We start from the raw sequence: 20,381 nt of genomic DNA on the forward strand, positions 1-20,381 counted from the left end.
AATTGAAATCATATCAAGCATTTTCTCTGATCACAAGGGACTGAAACTAGAAACCAACCTCAAGAAAAAAATTAAAAAACACTCAAACTAATGGAAAGTGAATAGCATGCTATTAAACAATGAATGGGGTAAGAATGAGATTAAGGAAGAAATCAAAAAGTTCCTGGAAACAAGTGAAAATGAACTCACAACAATCCAAAACTTCTGGGACACAGTGAAGGCAGTCCTGAGAGGGAAGTTCATAGAGATACAGGCCTACCTAAAACAGAGAGAAACATTTCAAATATACAACCTAACCCTACACCTACAAGAGCAAGAGGAACAGCAACAAAGACAGCCCAGAGCAAGTAGAAGGAAGGAAATAACCAAGATCAGAGAAGAATTAAATGACATAGAGACTAAAATCACAACAATTCTAAGGATCAATGAATCCAGGAGATGGTTCTTTGAAAAGATAAACAAAATCGAAAAGCCTTTAAGCAGACTCATCAAGAAAAAAAGAGAGAGGACCTAAATAAACACAATCAAAAATGAAAGGAGAGATTACAATAAATACCACAGAATCACAAAGGATATAAGAAATTACTACAAAGAACTATATGCCAAGAAATTTGAAAACCAGGTGAAATGGACAAATTTCTAGAAAAATATAATCTTCCAAAACTCAATGAAGAAGAAGCAGAAAGCCTGAACAGACCAATAATAGCAAAAGAAATTGAAGCAGTAATCAAAAAAACCCCAACACACAAAAGTCCTGGACTGGATGGTTTCACAGGAGAATTCTACAAAGCATTTATGGAAGAGCTAACCCCTATCCTTCACAGATTACTCCAAAAACTCCAAGAAGATGGAAGACTCCCGAACTCTTTTTATGAAGCCAGCATTATCCTAATCTCAAAACCAGATAAAGACAAAACAAAGAAAGAAAACTTCAGGCCAATATCACTGATGAACATAGACACCAAAATCCTCAACAAAATATTGGCAAACTGCATTCAGCAATACATTAAAGAGATAATAAACCATGATCAAGTGGGATCAAGTGGGTTCATCCCAGGGATGCAAGGATGGTACAATATTCACAAATCAATAAACATAATACATCACATAAACAAAACAAAAGACAAAAATCACATGATCATATCAATAGATGTGAAAAAAGCATTTGATAAGGTACAACACCCATTTATGATTAAAATACTCAGCAAAGTGGGAATAGAGGGAGCACTCCGCAACATAATAAAGGCCATATATGAGAGAACTACAGCCAACATCATACTCAATGGGCAAAAACTTAAAGCTTTCCCACTAATAGCAGGAACAAGACAAGGATGCCCCTTTTCATCACTGCTATTCAACATAGTACTGAAAGTCCTAGCCACAGCAATCAGACAAGAAAAAGAAGTAAAAGGCATCCAAATTGGAAAGGTGGAAGTAAAATTGTCATTGTTTGCAGATGACATGATAGTGTACATAGAAAATCCTATTCGTTCCACAAAAACTACTGTTTAATAAGTGAATGTGGTAAAACAGCAGGATACAAAGTCAATATTCAGAAATCAAAAGCATTTTTGTACACCAACAAGGAAATATCAGAAACAGAAGTCAGGAAAAAAAATCCCATTTGATAAGGCAACAAGAAAAATAAAGTACCTAGGAATAAACCTAACCAAGAATGTAAAAGACCTGTACTCAGAAAACTACACAACACTGAAGAAAGCAATTAAAGAAGTCACAAACAAATGGAAGCATGTACCATGCTCATGGATTAGAAGAATTAATACCATCAAAATGTCCATACTACCCAAAGCAACTTACAGATTCAACACAATCCCTATTAAAGTACCAATGACATATTCCACAGATATAGAACAAATACTTCAAAAATGTATATGGGACCATAAATGATCCCAAATAGCCACAGCAATTTTGAGAAAGATGAACAAAGTAGGAGGGATCACAATACCTGATATTGAACTGTATTACAAGGCCCCTGTAATCAAAATAGCCTGGTACTGGCATAAGAACAGACACATAGACCAATAGAACAGAATAGAGGCTCCAGAAATAAACCCAAGTGTCTATGGTCAATTAATATTTGACAAAGGAGGAAGAAGCATAAAATGGACTAAAAATAGCCTCTTCAACAAATGGTGTTGGGAGATCTGGACAGCTACATGCAAAAAAATGAAACTCAATCACCAACTTACACTATACACAAAAATAAATTCAAAGTGGATAAAAGACTTGAATTAAATATAAGTCATGACACCATAAAAGCCCTAGAGGAAGACATAGGCAGGAAAATCTCAGATATTCCATGCAGCAATATTTTCACTGATATGTCCCCTAGAGCAAGGGACATAAAAGAAAGAATAAATAAATGGGACTTTATCAAATAAAAAGCTTCTGCATGACTAAAGAAAACAGCAATAATTTGAAAAGAGAACCAACTATATGGGAAAACATATTTGCCAATGATACCTTGAAAAAGGGTTTGATCTCCAAAATATCTGAAGAACTCATAGGACTCTACTCCAGGAAGACAAACCACCTAATAAAAACATGGGCAAAAGATGTGAACAGACACTGCTCCAAGGAGGACATACAGAGGGCCCAGAGACATATGAAAAGATGCACAACATCACTAGCTATCAGAGACACGCAAATTAAAACAATGAGATACTACTTCACATGGGTCAGAATAGCCATCATAACCACGTCAACAAACAACAAGTGTTGGAGAGGATGTGGAGAAAAGGGAACCCTAATGCACTGTTGGTGGGAATGCAGACTGTTGCAGCCACTGTGGAAAACAGTATGGAATTTCCCTAGAAAACTAAAAATGGAACTGCCTTTCATCCCAGCGATTCCACTGCTGGATTATATCCTAAGAATCCAGAAACACCAATCCAAAGGAACTTATGCACCCCAATGTTCATAGCAGCACAATTTACAATAGCCAAGTGCTGGAAGCAACCTAAGAGCCCATCAGTAAATGAGTGGATCAAAAAACTATGATACATTTACACAATGGAATACTATGCAGCAGAGAAAAAGAAGGAGCTCCTACCCTTTGAGACAACATGGGTGGAACTGAAGAGTACTATGCTAAGTGAAATAAGCCAGGCAGTGAGAGACAAATACCATATGATTTCACCTTTAAGTGTAACCTAATCAATAACAAACAAGCAAGCAAAACATAACCAGATACATTGAAATTAAGAACAATCTGAGAGTAACCAGAGGGGAGGTGGGATGGGATAATAGGGGGATGGGGGGAATGGGGGGATGGGGGAAAGGATACATGGACAAAACCAAGATGGGGGGTGGAATCTGGGGAGGGAGGGAGGAATGGCTGGGGTGGGAGAAGAGTGGTGGGGGGTAAATGCAGACAACTCTACTTAAACAACAATAAAATAATTTTTAAAAATGGTTTGGCTCTACCATACTTATAAAATAAGATTCTTGAGAAGTTACTTATGTAATAAGTTAAATCATATTAATGGCCATATAATTTTTATAATTACAGGAACTCCAAGGTCAAGTTATTGAAAGAAAGAATTAACTACTAAATATAACTCAAGTTATTGAAAGAAAGAATTAACTACTAATTATAATGGGAACCAGGGAATTCACTTACACAACAAATATTTGTTGAAATTGTACTTATTGTCTGTTACTACATGCTCTAAAATTTCTCCTTTGTAATGGGCCATAAAATTTAAGAAATAAATACAAATAGTTCTAATGGAAATAGTGGGAAGCCATTGAGAATAAGGACTATAAGAAAGAAACACAGTAGAGCCACTACTTCCAGGATGGTAAGAAGAAAGTATTGTTCTGATTCAAAGGAAAGAAAAACAAGTCTGATAGGAGACCGGTTTCTCAAATTTGCCAGAAACAGTCTTTAGTGAATCCTACTGTAAGTTAATGATTGATTCTATCTTATACAATTTAAAAACTCATATGCTAAACCATGTGGTTTGCTTTAAAGGAAATGTCCTTTCTTTATACTGGAGAAGAATTTATAGAATTCTAAAATAATGCAATAAAAATAAGTAATTCCTAAATATATGAACCCTTAGATTGAGGTGTGTGAAACCCTCCCTTCTTAGACCACTGTTATTATGCACTTACATGAATAACTTTAACCCACACAACAATATTATGAGGTATTTTTATTATCTATACCAGGGGTGTCAAACTCATTTTCACCAGGGGCCACATCAGCCTCACAGTTACTTTCAAAGTGCCAAATGTAACTTTAGGACTGTATAAATGTTACTACTCCTTAACAGTTAAGCAAGAGGTTGGCGCTAATGTCAGGTAGAAACAAGGTACTTGGCTAGATAAAACAAGTGGAGGGCCGGATTCTGCCCACAGGCTTTGTGTTTGCCACCTATGATCTACACTTCACAGGGAAGAAAACTGAAGCAAAGTTAAAAAGCTATTAAGTGGTGAGGGTCCCAGGCCAGTGACAGAGGAGAGGTCCATGACAGAAACAAGTGGAAAATTCCTATAGCTCAGGCCTCACTGGATGCCTATACAGAAAGTACCACAGAAGATGGGCTTACTACCCAACTTACTGACAACCCAAAACACAGAGTTAAGGGACAAACTGACTCCCAAGAAAGAAAAATAAATATTCCTCACTTAATTTTATGATGCGATCATAACAGTTCTACCAAACCCTTCAAGAAAAGTAGAAGAATTCACAAACTATCCTCACTAGTGGCATATGTGGACAAAATCTTATACAAAAATTAAAATTTAAATTTAATAATGTTAAGAATATAACATAACCAATTTGGGTTTATCCAAAGAATACAAGAATGGGGTACCATTAGAAAGTCTATTCAATTAACTACAAAAAAAATCACTGTCAACTCAAAAGATACCAAAAAAACACATTTGATAATATTCAACATCTACTCATAATTTAAAAACAGATATTCTTTGCAAATAAGGAATTTCAAAGGGAACATCCTTAACTTGCTAAAGAATACTGAACAAAAATCTACTGCAAAAATCATTCGTAGGTGTGAAGCCCTGGACATGACCCCGTCAAAGACAGGACTGAGACCAGAACGCACATTTCATTAGTCTAGGCTGCAACATATTAAGCTACACTGCAGTAGCAAACTAAGTTTGAAAATCAGGGCTTAACATAATAAATGTTCATTCCCTGTGCTTTATGGGAATGCAGGTTAGCAAGAGAAAATTCACATTTCACAAAACTGCCCAAGGGACACGCTGAAAAACTTACAGCTGCACCATCTAGAACACAAGGTCTCACTGTCACTGTAACAGGAAAGAATTCAAATCAGTTCTTCTGTGCTCCATCCTGGAAGCGATCCACACACATACCTTCCACTCACAGCCTACTGGCTAGACCTAGGCCCCCACATACCAGCAAGAGGCTTGAAAACATGACAGGGCATAAAGAGCCAATAAACAATGAGTGTCTGTGCCACATCCACTATGACCACTTTTATTTAACACTGTATTGAAGATCTTAGGAAGTTAAGACAGTAAGTTAAGACAAAGAAATAATTTGAAAGACAGTATGAAAATTCATTATTTGTAGATGATATGGTTTCCTCTATTAAAGTATCGGTATCTATGACAAGAATGTTACATGCAAATCAATTTCAAACCCACACATCAGTAAAACACAAGAAATGTAATTTTACATTTCAGTGTTCAGTAGTTCAGTAGTGTTTCCTATTGCAAACACTATTTGCAATAGGAAACAAAGCTGTGAGGTTTCTAGGAGTAAATCTAACAATGTGTAACATTAATGGGAAAACTCATGCAGCTTCAGTGAAACAGGAGAACTGAGACCCACTGCGTTCATATGGCTGAACTATCGACAAGGAACCAACGTCCACCTACCTCAACTTGTCTTTACCATGAATCATAGGAAATCCTTTCCCAAGGAAAAATGTTACAAACCAGTAAATAACCTCACTATTTGCATCAGGACCTTCCCATAAAACATCTACCTGAACAACAGTTGGCTTGATCATCAATCAGCTCCCTTCTTGAAATGAGAGATTTTCAATTGGGACAAACAATTCCTTTCTCAGGACAACAGATCAACTAGACAAATCCTTTCCTTACCAAATAACTGCTTATTTACCCAGACTTGTGTCCACTAACCCTAAACTTTTGCATCACAAACTTTATTATAAGGCTGCCCTGTGAATGCCTGAAGTCTACAAATAGTAGTGTGCAAGGTACTACTAAAAGTGACAACCAATTTCACTGTCTCTCTCTCATACATATATCCCTACAAACACATTTAAAAAGTAACTAAACCAACTGAACAATCAAAAGCCACAAAATACTTGTAGGAAGACATGCACTGAAAAGTCTATGCTAACACTTGACAATGTAGCCAAAACAATGATATTTATGATATGACAATTATTGTTGGTATATTTTTTTACTATGATAATCGCCAACTTATGTTTTATCTGAAAGCAAGGATAATTATTATTCTATAATTTACACTACATACCTTATAATCCTTGGGTCTGTAGCTGCCAAGATGAGAATGATCTGAAAAAGGATATACAAAAGAAACTATAAATATTTCAAGTAAAAATTGGTTTCATGTTTGCTTTTTGCTGCTACTACCACTCTGTTTCTATGATTTTAATGCATATAGCAGATTTCAGAAATATCTTAAAACCCTTCAATGTTACATAAGCAAAGTTGGTAAGCAACAAATTAAAACCTGTATTAGTTCTTCAATAATTAAATGATTTCATAAATACTAATTTCATTAGAGTAGAAAATATTTGAATATAGACCAGAATAATTTTTAGTTGATTAACCCATCTGTCTACATAAATGGTTATGAAATTGATATGGATAAAATGGATAGTTTTTAGTTGACAGGTCAGTTTATGATGGCTTGTAATCTGAATATATAGATTTAATAGATATTGTCAAATGTCCTAGGAGACAGTGCTGGAATCAGTCTGTATCACGAAAACAGGGCCGGTTTTAGAGGCAGTGGCATCCTTCCATGTACAGGCTGAGTTGACAACTAGACCTACACTGCAGTCCAGCCCCCGGCACTTTCTGTACAACTCTGGCCAAATTGCGCTCTCTGAGGCTCATATTCCTCATCTGGCTAATGTGCCTCATTCATAATCTGTTTTAACGATCACATTCAACAGTACATGCAAGGTAATAAAATACATGTTAACTCTTATTACTAACACCATCATCAACATCATTACTATCGAATTCTAAGTCACACAAGCTTGAGTTCAATTTCTAATTCTACCACTTATCAAATATGTCACTTTGGTCAAGTTATATAATTAATCTGTTTCATTCCTCTTTTTAAAAGTATGAAGGCAACGCTTACTTTATTTCAGAGCGTCATAGTGATAATTAAATTATACAGCTTATCAAAGTCCCAAGCACAGTATCTGTAACAAAGTGGACTAGAAAACTATTCTAAATCTCTGCCTAAAATAAATACCACTATATTCTAGATGCAGATTTTGGGTTTTACTCATTATTTAAGAAACTTTCAAGAATCAACTTGGAAGTATTATAATCTCTGTTACATGGATAGTCATGCAAATTAGAGCCATAATTCACAATTCTACTTCCTTTCTCATATATTCTGGTCAAAAGTATTCTATATTTTACCTTCTAAACTGCTGTGTCCAGAAAAAAATGGCTATATAAATAGAGACCTAGGATAGTCTGTATTCAGTCAATTAATTAGCTTTCATTAATGGCAGAAAATGTTGTTTGTTTTCCAAGTGCACTGAACAACGATAAAGAATTGCTGAAACGTAAATGTCTCTCACACAAGGAAAATTTCACCATTTAATTCAGAAGGATTCAACTTACTTCAAGCACTTTTCAAAATTATAAAATAAATCACAGCCCAACCCCTCTCCTGTAAAGTCTAATGCACAGCATGGCCACAAATAGCAGAAGAAATAAAAGAATAAGGATACTGAACCTAATTCTCCAAATATGCTATTTGAAAATTAAAGTAATAATTTCTGGATGTGGTATCTATTACTTCTGACCACTAATCTAATATTAAAAATATCCATATATTAAAATACTTGTATCTGTTCTGCATTCCACAAACCATTTATAAACTTACCCTAATTCAGACAAATTTATAATTTTTGTTCATTTTTACAAATTAACCTGTTACTTAGATTTGAGGTTTTTCAATGTTCACATTTAATCACCCTTACCAATAATTACTACTATATTCTAAATGCTGGAGATAAAGGACCTAAGACTCATGGCCCATGGCTGCGAAGTACTTATAAATTACATTGGTTAATTATACAAAATTGAGTAACAGCAGCATAAAAGATGAGACTAAGTCAGAATGATATAGACAATTAATACTATTAAAAAAGTCATATCAAGACCAATCTCTCAAGGTTGAAGGAAATCAGAAAAACTTCCTACTGGAAGAAAGAGTTGAGTTGGGCCTTAATGAACGTGTCACATTTGAGAAAAGCATGAAAGAACTAATTCAGATTGTGTGTGTGTGTGATATTGATTAAATTTACTTCTTTAAATCTCAGGTTTCTTTAGAATAAATGACAGTATCTAAAATTCTTGGAGTTACTATGAGTAATTAACCAACGAAATATAAGTACTTAGAATAGCAACTAGCAGAAAACACATTCAAGAAATGTTAGTGATTATGTGATTCTCTAATAACTCCATGAAATGGGTATGATGAACTGAGTATATTTGTCCTCTCGAAATTCAAATGTTAAAGTTCTAATCCTCAAAGCCATGGGAGGTAATTAGGATTAGATGAGGTCATGAGGATGGGGCTCTCGTGATGGAAAAAATGACCTTAGAAAACGAAACACCAAAGACCTTGCTCTCACGCACATGTTTGTGTTCAAAGTCTCTCTCCCTCCCTCCATCCCTCCCTCTCTCTAACAATTTCTTTCTCCATTCACACATGAAGAAGTGGTTATGTGAGCTTACAGTGAGATGGCAGCTGCCTGTGAGCTGAAAGAGACCTCAGAATGAAACCTACCTTGCTAGTACTGGAGGCTTGGACTTTCTAGCCTCCAGAACTGTGATAAAATAAATGTCCGTTTTTTAAGCCCCCAGTTTATGGCATTTTGTTATGGTGGGCTACACAGACTAATACAATACATAGGACTGTTATTTCTACTCTACATTTCAGGAGGCTGACTTCCTTCACAGCTAACAAGTAATGGAACTGAGGTCTTTGATTAGTTCAGTGCTACTTCCACTAATATGAGAATGGTAGATTTCCTTACCATAAAACAAAAGCACACAGAATAAGAATTACTTTGTCTCAAAAATGACATCACATAATAGATTTTTTAAACAAATGGATATGATATATAATCAATCAAATACGAAGTAGTGACTAATAGTACAGGTTAAAAACAAAAAGTGGCAACCAGTCATTAAAACATTTCCTTAGCAACTATCTAATGTAGAAATTAAAATCCATTTTAGTTTAATAACTCAGAGTCTCTGCATTCTTCCTCTCCCCATAGCTGGCTTTCACCCAACAGGTTTAGATATGACTCGGTCCTAAAGGATCAATCCTGACTTTAAGCAAGAAGGACTTAAAGCTTTAATCTAATATTCAGCAGCTCTGCATCAATTCATTGTTTCTATCAAAGTAATTCTTGAGCCCCATAATAATAATTATTACTGCTACATGTTCCCCACAAGTCATTCCTGATCTTGAAAACCTCCATAGTACCCTAGTAAGAAGGGTACTATTATTGTCTTCCTTTTTCATAATTTCAAGGAATTACATCCCATTCTGGTATATAGACCTACTACTGCAAAACACCTAAATGCTGAATGTATATACCTATATGAACCTTCAAAGAGCAGGGCCTTGCTGTCGTTTATCAGCACTTACCCTATGGCTATCCCAATGCCCAGGTAACATTCTAAGGCTGGCCGGCTCTGCTCTCCTGTGAATCCCATGAAGAGTAGGGCCAGTGCATTTCCCCTATTTCAGTCCTTGTAACTAGCAACAAAGCTCAGACATGTGTAAAATAAAACTAGGGTTTAATATCTCTCAGGGGATCAGTCTTCTAAAAAGTAAAGGCACTTAATAAAATGTTTTCTATCTCCTGATCACTTGTGATATATTCACTTGAAACTAGTTATTCTGACCTCTAATATTTTTATCTTTTCTATCTACGGCTGTCAAAGTCTCAGTAACAAAAGTCTCAGACTTTCCTCCTCATTTTTTTCTGGTCTGAAGTTTAGGAAACAGCAAGTTCCCCACTTACCAATTACTAGAAGAGTGATGATCATCAAAAAAGACATTTAAATGACTAATAAGCACATAAAAACACCCAATGCCAACTAGTCAAATGCAAATGAAAACTGCAGTGAGATAGGACTGCATACCCACTGGAATAGTAATAAAAATGGCAGTAACAGTGTTGACAAGGATGTGAAAGAACTAGAAACTTCATATACTGCTGCTGGGAGTGTATATGGAGCAGCCACACTGGAAAACAGTTGGCAACTGCTTAAAAAGTAAACATAAATTTACCATATGAACCAGCAATTCCATTCTTAGGTGTCTGTCCCACAGAAAAGGAAACATATGTCTGTGTAAAGACTTCAATGCAAATGTTCACAGGAACATTATTTCTAAAAGCCAAAAAGTGGAAACAGTCCAGGTACTTAGGTGGGAATGCAGATTTACTGCAAATGGGTATATCGAAACTCTTCTGAATGAGGGAAATATCTAAAAATGGATTGTGCAAATTTATTAAAAATCATTTAATTGGCCCTGGCTGATGTGACTCAGTGTAATAAGTACCAGCCTATGAACCCAAAGGGTCACTGGTTTGATTCCCAGTCAGGGCATATGCCTGGGTTGCTGACCAGGTCCCCAGTAGGGGGCATGTGAGAGGCCACCACACACTGAAGTTTCTCTCCTCTTTCTCCCATCCTTCCTCTCTGTCTAAAAATAAATAAATAAAATATTCAAAAAAATCTTTTAATTGTACACTTAAAACAGGTAAACTTTATGGTAGATAAATTTTACCTTAATAAAACTATTAAAATGTTTAGTAAAAAATAAAGAAACTAAGCTGTCTATTGCTAAATGGAGGAAGGACACATTTAAATAAAAACTGAAATAAATGAGATATTTTGCCAATAAATATTTATATAATGATTACATGCTATTTTATTCAGAAAACAATAAATTTTACCATGTATTTCTATCTACTCAAGATATGACATATTAGGATTTGAGTATTCTTTCCAATTTACCAGGTAGGGCAAAAGTAGGTTTATAATTGTTTTATGGAAAATAATATAATAATTAATAAATAATATAAGAATAAACTCTATTTCATGTACTCACAACCATAAACCTAGTTTTGCCCCACCCTGTATTTTACTTTACAAATAATAACCACCAAACAAAGGAATTAGTAGAAGCTCATAACAGATTACAATCTTATGTAGAAATGAAACTCATAAAAGAATCTTCAAATGAGAATAAGACAAGTTTCCTCCAAGGGGAGACAGAGTCTAACACCTCTCCTAAATTCTAAGCAAATAAAAGAGGCTGGGATGACACCCTTGATTTCTGCTTCAAAATATACAAATGACTGGGTAAAGCTTCCAAACATAACTGGGGTACAAGACATACTGAGTTTCTTCAAAAAGAATGCACAAATTACAATTAGAATTACATACCACGGAAATTCCAGGTAGAGAAAATGTGCTTGAAAAATTTATCTAAATAAAATACAGCTGGATGAATGTGGAGAAAGTAGCAGGAGGGAGAAAAAGAAGAACTTGGGGTTGGAAGACTTGCATCCTAGACTGAACATGGCTATTCTGTAGCTCTCCAACAAGTCAAACTCTCTAAGTCTCTGTCATTTTTCTTAATTGGAAATAGTTAAATTCGGCCCTGGCTGGCGTAGCTCAGTGGATTGAGCTCAGGTTGCGAACCAAAGTGTCGCAGGTTCGATTCCCAATCAGGGTACATGCCTGGGTTGCAGGCCATGACCCCCAGCAACCGCCCATTGACGTTTCTCTCTCTCTCTTTCGCCCTCCCTTCCCTCTCTAAAAATAAATAAATAAAATCTTTAAAAAATAGTTAAATTCATCTTCATATGATTATCTCAAGGACTAAAATAATCAATGGCGATGAAAATGATATCCCATAAAAATTTAAGAGTTATTAGGCATAAGGTAGAGGGTTCGATCCCCAGTCAGGGCACATACAAGAATCAACCAATGAATGCATAAATAAGTGGAGAAACAAACTGATGCTTCTCTCTCTCCCCACTTCCTCTCTAAAAATCATTAAATAAAAAATATATTTTAAAAAAAGATTAGGCAAGATAATTTGTCAAGAAAGTGTTCAAGAAGAATTTATATTAAAGTAATATAGTCACAAGTGAAAATTCACTGCTTTAGAGACTTTATCATAAGAAATCCTCACATGCATTCAAATAGCTTATAAAAACCCAATCACAACTGCTCAGCTGCCACCCAGGAAAAAAATATGAGTCAAAGAATAGAGGCAGCAAAATTAAAGAAATGAGAAAGAAAGCTTTTTATAGTGTAAGAAGGTACAGCCAGGGAGCCCCTAAAACAAGGATTTGTAATGGGGTCCAGAACTCAGGGTGTCTTGGAAATATAAAAAATATGGGATGTCCCCACCCCCACAAGTCTGAACTGGGGGATGAGACATGGAGCAGGGCCATTGAGAGTTGTTTTACATAGCAACAGTTTTTCAGATAACATCTAGAATGGTCATTTAACATATCTATAAGCTTTAACTGGTTTCATAGATATGTTAAATAGCTGTGGTCATGCTTTGAGCCAGGGAGATGGGAGTGACTTCCACCCAGGATGTAACTGGGAGGCAACTCCCCCTGGTTACAGAGCCTGCATAAGAGCTTCGTGATGACTGGCTCCACACCACAGGGCCACGCCTGCCCAGACTTACTATGGCAACCCAGTAAAATTAGAAAAATATGGGAGTGCTGGCAAGTGTAGCCGATTGTGAGAGGAGTCAGAAATGGGGCTGCAGAGGAAGATTGCAGCTGGGATTTAAACCCAGGCATGGCAGCCATGACAGAATTGCCACACAGCTTTGGCAGAGAAGAACCATGTGGCTTTGGGTCTCCCTTTGCCATGCAGCTTAGGGAGCCAGATAGCAAGATGTAGCAGCGATGCAGAGCTCTCTCTTAGCAGTTTGGAAGAATGCAGGAGAGGCACTGCAGGAAGAAAAGGGGTGAAAGGACTCTTGCTGGTGGGCCATGAGAGGGTACAATGTGGTTTTGGATTAAGAACTGGAGATCCTGGTGATGCAGCTGATGGGGCTAGGAACTGAGGAAGACCTGCCAGCCGAGCACAGAATACTGGGAAGAACCAGGAGCTACCAGAGCCACAGACTTCTATTTCTTTTCCTGAGATATGGTACCCTGGACCAGGCAAAGGAGGGGAGGAAGGACTGTGTCTGTGGGTGTTTTAAGGGACTTTGAGATTTTAATGAAGACTCTTAAGTCTGTATAACTTAAACAAATAATTCATTTCCTTTTTACCAAGCTCTGACATGGAGAGCTATCGTTCCCTGGCTGCAGGCAAGGTGAACCTAGTAGAGAGCGACCCCAGGAGAAGGGGGAGTACATTCAGTAACATTGTGTGACCCCTTCTCTGGTGGCCAATCAAGGAAAATCATGGGAGACCACATGCGCAGTAGCTTTAAAGTAATACAACTACTTGTACATGCGCAACAAAAGCCTGCCAAAACTAGCCAGGAAGGATCCACCCTGTAAGAATAGAGTCTCTCCAGCCCATGAGGTCAATCTCTGCTTGGAGTTCGCCTGTTCCCATATTCTCTGCTATAAACTCTGTTCGGTTCAATTCTTTGTCCCGATCACCAAGAACCTGGTTACCTGTGCCCACCTGTGACAATAGTAGAAAGCCAGGTAATAAATGTAGAAAGAATAATGAAATATTTTAAAATCATTGTTTAGCAAACATCAGAGAAATAAATTGTTTCAGGCAAAAATCATCAGTGTGTGCTAATAGGGTCAAAGTTGAAGAGTCACAGGATATTATCACACAGTCTCAAGGTGTCTCCCCATAATTAAAAAGAAATGAAATAGCACTTTTATAATGGAGAAACCAAGCATAAACCATCTTGATCAAATGAGCAAATTAATATCACCAGTAACAAAGGGACATCACATACCTCCTGACAGGACGCACCAAGAGTAACACATCGCTTCTGCTGTATTCCGAAGAAAAACAAATAATCTAAATCTAATTCATGAGATTAAAATCAAACAATCCCAAATTGAGAGACATGCTACAAAATTACTGGCCTGTATTCTTCAAAATTACCAATGTCAAATACAGTGTCAATGTCAAATACAAAGAAAGTCAAAGAAACTGGTCCATGTTAAAGGAAACTAGAGACATGGCAACTGAAGGCTATGCATGATGTGGGATTTCTCTTGCTATAAAGATATTATTCGGACAAGCAGCAAAATCTGGTTTAGATTTACAGGTCAGTTATTGTTCTTATACCACTGTTAATTTCCTTCTCTGATAATTGCATCACAGATGATATCTTTTTGGTCTCCTTGGACTGCCATTACAAAATACCATAGACTGGGTGGCTTAAACAACAGGCTTTTATTTCTCATAGTTCTGGAGGATGGCAGTCTGAGATCCAGGTGCCACTGTAGTTAGGTTCTTATTCTGGCTTGAGATGGCCACCTTATAGCTGTACCTTCACATGGCAGAGAGGGAAAGCAAGGTCCCTGGTGCCTCTTCTTACAAGGGGGCCCCACACTCATAACATTATCTAAACCTAATTAATTCCCGAAGGCCTCACCTCCAAACACCATGCAAATGGGGTTATAGCTTCAACATATGAATTTTGGAGGAACACAATTCATTCCAGAGTGATATCCTTGTCAAAAATGTTTATACACAGGCACACACACACAAATGAAAGCAGGAGAGGAAAGAGATAAAGAGAGGGAGAGAGAACAGCAAATACTAGCATGTGTGGATTCTGAAAGGTATATGAGAATTCTTTGTACGCCCTCAACTTTTATGTAAGTCTGAAATTCAGCAAATATATAACTGTCAAGAAAAATCAGAAAATTAAGCGCATTCCAAAGCATCTTCCAAATAACATCAATATTGAAGTTGTTTCTGATTTTTTTGTTCTTAAAGCTTATTTTCCATGTCTGTAATTTTTTTCTAAGGAGAGAAACAGTATTACATCTGTTCCTAATTTCATGTAATCTGGCATTCTAGGTATAAAAGATATTCATTGCCACATCCATCTCCCTGTTAGTGCTAAAAAGTAAAGAAAAATAAATGAACCCAAACTCTGAATGTTCTTTGAGATCTTGTTTCATTTCCCCATTTAATAAAAAGAGATTATACACTACAGTTCAGAGAGAGAAAGGGACAATGCTCATGACATGTCAAGATTATATTTTTTCACTCTATCTCATTTTTCTCTCTATCTGCCTTTGTCAGTGTGTATAGTAAACTAACTTAAGGGCTGTTGGTGAACTGACTAGTCGATGTCTTTAGATATTAACAAATATCCCTAATTATGTAATACCACTTAACCTTCATAAAAATCATCTTCATACTGCATTTCAGAAAATACTTATCTAACCATTAGGACCAGGACTAAAGTTTAAAGATATATTCTTATGAACTAAACCTGAAGGATGTTATCTTTTCAGAAAAAAAAAAGATAGTATTTATATATTACAATGACAACTGATATTTGTAAGTCCAGTGTGCTAAGGCAGTTCATAGGGTAACATAAACCATATAATCTTCATTCTTTGATAAATAAACTGATTATCAAAGTAGTTAAGGGTTTATCCAAGAATGCCCACTTTGTAAATCAGTGACAGAACAAATATTCTAATATATGTGTAAATGTCTATCCAAAATCTACAATGTGAACTCTTTTTACTGAAGTATTCTCCAACATCTGTTCTACCAACTAATATATGTTAAGATGAGGAAAGGGTTTCAGAGTTAAATAAATGTAGAAACTGTTGAGCAAAACAAAATCAAGTTGTTTTTTTTTTACTAGAAAGGAATACATGTTTTGTATCTCAAGGAGCAATGTGGTTTATAGCAGCACAGAAATTCTATTGTTTTTACAGAGGACCTATATAGCTGTCCCACAAGTTATAAAAAGTAGCACTATATCATACTATCCAATAATGCAGCAAAGATTCTGTTTTTGTTACTGGATGCCAAGTTAAAGGCTTGACAGTAGCCACAGCAATAAAGCAATAGAGGAGAGAACTTGTAGCTTACCATTGTGCATCCTCGACCATCCATCTCTTTCACAGTCTCTGCCAGAAGACCCATAAAAATGATCAGCCCTGGGACTTGGAGGATCGACCTAGAAAAGAGGAATTCAATGTAAAAAAACAGCGTAAAGCTCCTTTCAGTCCTATGGCACCAGAAAACCAGCTGCACATATCTTCAGGTTACCATGACAGTGACCATAGGGTTCAGGTGTGTTTCAAAGCCAGAGCACAGAGGAGTATTTGCTGTTTATCTTTTAAAAAATTGATATTAAACTCCAGAAATGTTTAATTATATATTTGAACCTAATTTTAAATGACCAGATATACAGTTGAAATGCCTATTACTCCATTGCCTAGTCTGCTTTCCATTACAAAGCTGGGGGCATCTACATAATGGAATACCGCTCAGCCATAAAAAAAAAAGAAAATTTTACCCTTTGCAACGGCATGGATGGACCTAGAGAACATTATGCTAAGTGAAATAAGCCAGTCAGAGAAAGACAAATACCATATGACCTCACTCATATGTGGAATCTAATGAACAAACTGAACTATGAGGAAAATGGGGACAGACTCATAGGTGGAGAACAGGATGCCAACTAGTAGGGAGGGAAGGCTAGAGGGTGGAGGGATTGAGCAAAGAGGAAAAAGGACTCATGGGCATGGACAACAGTGTGGTGATTGCTGGGGAGAGGGGATATAAGGGGACTAAATGGCAATGGAAAAAAAACAATGAAACTTACATAAAATTTTAAAATATTTTTTTAAAAAGTTTAGCCATTTGCTACTTAGCTCCTTAGCAAACAGATTTTTAATTTAAACAGCATCTTTACTTGGCTGTGTTCAGAGCCAGATTGCTGAGTGTTTTACAGCTTATAGACAATAAGCAAAATAAAAAGTCAGAGTGATATAAATCTGTGTAAAAAAGTCAGTTCTAATCATGAAAATTAAAAACTTTGCGCATTAAAGAACCATACCAAGAGAGTGAGAAGACAACCCATAGGAGAAAATATTTGCAAATTATCTGATACATAAGGCATTAACATACAGAATATATAAAGTTCTACAAATTAATTAAAAACTTAATTAAAAGTGGGCAAAAGACTTAGACATGTCTCCAAAAGACATAATAACCAATAAGTGCATAAAAAATATCCAATAACACTAATTGTCAGGGAAGTACAAATCAAAACCACAATGAGATAACACTTCATGTCCATTAGGATCACTATATAGGGTAAAAAACAATGTAAGTGTTGATGAGTAGGTGGGAATGTAAATTAGTGTACCTACTATGGAAAATAGTATGGAGTTTCTTAAAAAATTTCAAAATAAAATTAAAATATGACCCAGCAATTCCACTTCTGGGTATGTACCCCAAACACCTGAAAGCAGGGAACTGAACAGATGTTTTGACATCAAGTTCACAACAGCATTATTCACAATAGACAACAGGTGGAAGCAAGCCAAGTGTCCATCGACAAATAAATAAATACAATGCGGCATATACATATAAAAGAATGTATTCCCACTGTAAAAAGGAAATTCTGACAAATGCTATAATGTGAATGAACCTTGATAACATCATGCAAAGGGTAATAAGCCAGTCACAAATGGACAAACCCTGTACACTGCACCTCCGTGAGATGCCCAAACCCGTAAAATTCACAGAGACTGAAAGTGGGCTGGGGAAAACGGGAGTGGGGGGTTACTGCTGAATGGGCACAGAGTTTCAGTTCAGCCAGATGAGAGAAGCTCTGGAGAGACAGTGGTGATGTGAATGTACTTAAGCTCACTAAACTGTATGCTTTAAAATGTTTAAAAGAGTAAATTTTATATGGTGTATATTTTACAATTTTTAAAAATTAAAATTAAAAAACAGAAGAGTCAAAAGACAAGTCACATAATGAAACCTCAAAATGAGGAAAAAAATTTACAAATCACCTGATAAGGTTCTAGAATCCTAAACATAAAAAGAAAACTCACAATGAGCAACAAAAAGATAAACAACCTACTTAAAAATGGGCAAAAAAACCCCTGAAACAGACATCTCTCCAAAGAAAATACACAACAGGCTAATAAGCACATAAAAAGATGCTTATCATTAGTCATTAGGGAAATCGAAATCTAAACCATAATGAGAAACCACTCCACATCCTCTAGGATGGCTGCAATAAAAAGAAAAGAAATGGAAAATAACAAGTGGTGTTGGGAATGTGGATAAACTGGAACCCTCATACATGGCTGGTGAGAATGTGAAATGGGGCAACCACTGCAGGAAACAGTTTAACAATTCCTCAACGAGGTAAACATAGAATTGCTCATGGACCAGCAATTCTACCCCTAGATATTAAAGCAATTAGGAATTAAAACACATACTCAAACAAAAACACGTGTACAAATATTCACAGAAGCACTGTTCACATAACCAAAGGTGAACACAACTCAAATGCCAATCAGCAGGTGATGGATACACAAAATTTGGTATATATGATGAGGTCTGCCCAAAAGGTATTCAGCCATGTAATAGGAAAAATAGTGACATTTACTGAAGGAAATACAAGACACAAAAAACACTGTACATAGGACAATGACGCTTCTGTCCCCTTTCAAGTAGGCCCCTTGGAACCTCACACAGTTCTCCCAATTTCCATCAGCTGCCCTGTCGTATTTTCCTGAATCTCATCAAGTCTGAAATTTTTTCCCTTTCAAAGGTGATTTTAGTTTTGGGAAAAGCCAGAAGTCACAGGGCACCAAATATGGGCTGTAGTGGGGCTAAGTGAGTCACCAGGTGATTTGATGTTTTGCCAAAAAACTCCGCACGAGACGTGATACATGAGTGGGCACATTGTGGTGATGAAGCTGCCAACCACCAGTGGCCCATAGCTGTGACCTTCTGAATCACCTGAGTAGTTTCTGCAGAGGAATGTTTAAGCTTAATGCAAAATTTGATGCCTAGTCATTGTTCTACTCATTCAGTCATTTTGAACACGATGGCCACACAGTACACATGTTCACTGACCAGCATCTACCACCCCTACTGACTAGTACAGTGAAGTCGTCATGGTTCACTCATGCACATTCCAGTCCACTCTCCTTGGCTGCTAGGTTCCATTGATGTCATGCAAACCTTTCTCATTATATTAACAATGGCTGGACTTTTTCCAGACAGACCTCGAATACATACAATGGACTACTCGGCCATAAAAAGACTCAAGCACAGATGCATGCGACAACATGGATGGAAACTCAAAAACACTGTGCTAAATGAAAAAACCAGGCACAACATCCCAGATATTGTATGATTCCACTTACATGAAATGGCAGAAAAGGAAAAGCCATAGAGATAAAAACCAGATTAGTAGTTGCCAGGGGCTGGAGAAACAAAGGAATGAAGGGTGAATGCTTAATTAGTAGAGGTTTTTGTTAAGGATAACGAAGAAGTTCTGGAACTAAGATAGTTGTGACAGCTGCAGAACAATATGAATGTACTTAGTGCCACTAGAGTATATACTTTAAAATGACCGAAATGATAAATTTTGTTATGTGTATTTTATCATAATCTTAAAAAATTATGTTCTGCATAAATAAAATACTATTCTGGATGTATGAAAAAAGAAAAAAATGTTTAACTCTTCTGGAATAATTTTTCCAGTTTGTTTGGGAGCATAGTAGTGATTTCTTAAAACTGCTCCATATTCTTTAAGGCTATTTTCATACACTGTATCTAAAACTAGAATGTTTTTCCTAAAGGTGTTAACACTTTGCATATGCATGTACCAAATTAAGAGTTTGTTTAGTTATCAATTTCTTAAGTGCTTTAAAATCATGAATGGCTATGGAGGGGGCTGTTGGAGGGAAGACATGTCTATGTTTACAAATACAAACTGGAAAAATCCAATTTCCTACACAGTAAGGTAAGCAATTTTCTAACTACAGGCTTAGAAGTATGCGTTTATTTCTATTCATTAAAAAGCTAAGAGGGAAATCACTTTAATAAAAATGTCAAAGTTT

The 20,381-nt window shown here is 36.3% G+C and overlaps 1 protein-coding gene across 3 annotated transcripts in view; it reads right to left on the bottom strand.

Moving 5' to 3' along the window:
* The window catches only part of SPATA6 (spermatogenesis associated 6), a 96,310-nt gene that overhangs the window by 27,664 nt on the left and 48,265 nt on the right, over positions 1-20,381 (bottom strand). For all 3 annotated transcript variants that reach the window (XM_028513700.2, XM_028513701.2, XM_036026061.1), the window contains exons 8-9: positions 16,372-16,459; positions 6,527-6,567 (exon numbers count right to left, since the gene is read on the bottom strand). In XM_028513700.2, coding sequence (XP_028369501.2) covers positions 6,527-6,567; positions 16,372-16,459 — 129 coding nt within the window. The remainder of the gene's footprint in view (positions 1-6,526; positions 6,568-16,371; positions 16,460-20,381) is intronic.

This window comes from Phyllostomus discolor, chromosome 5 (genome assembly GCF_004126475.2).
Source record: "Phyllostomus discolor isolate MPI-MPIP mPhyDis1 chromosome 5, mPhyDis1.pri.v3, whole genome shotgun sequence".
Taxonomy (NCBI): domain Eukaryota; kingdom Metazoa; phylum Chordata; class Mammalia; order Chiroptera; family Phyllostomidae; genus Phyllostomus; species Phyllostomus discolor.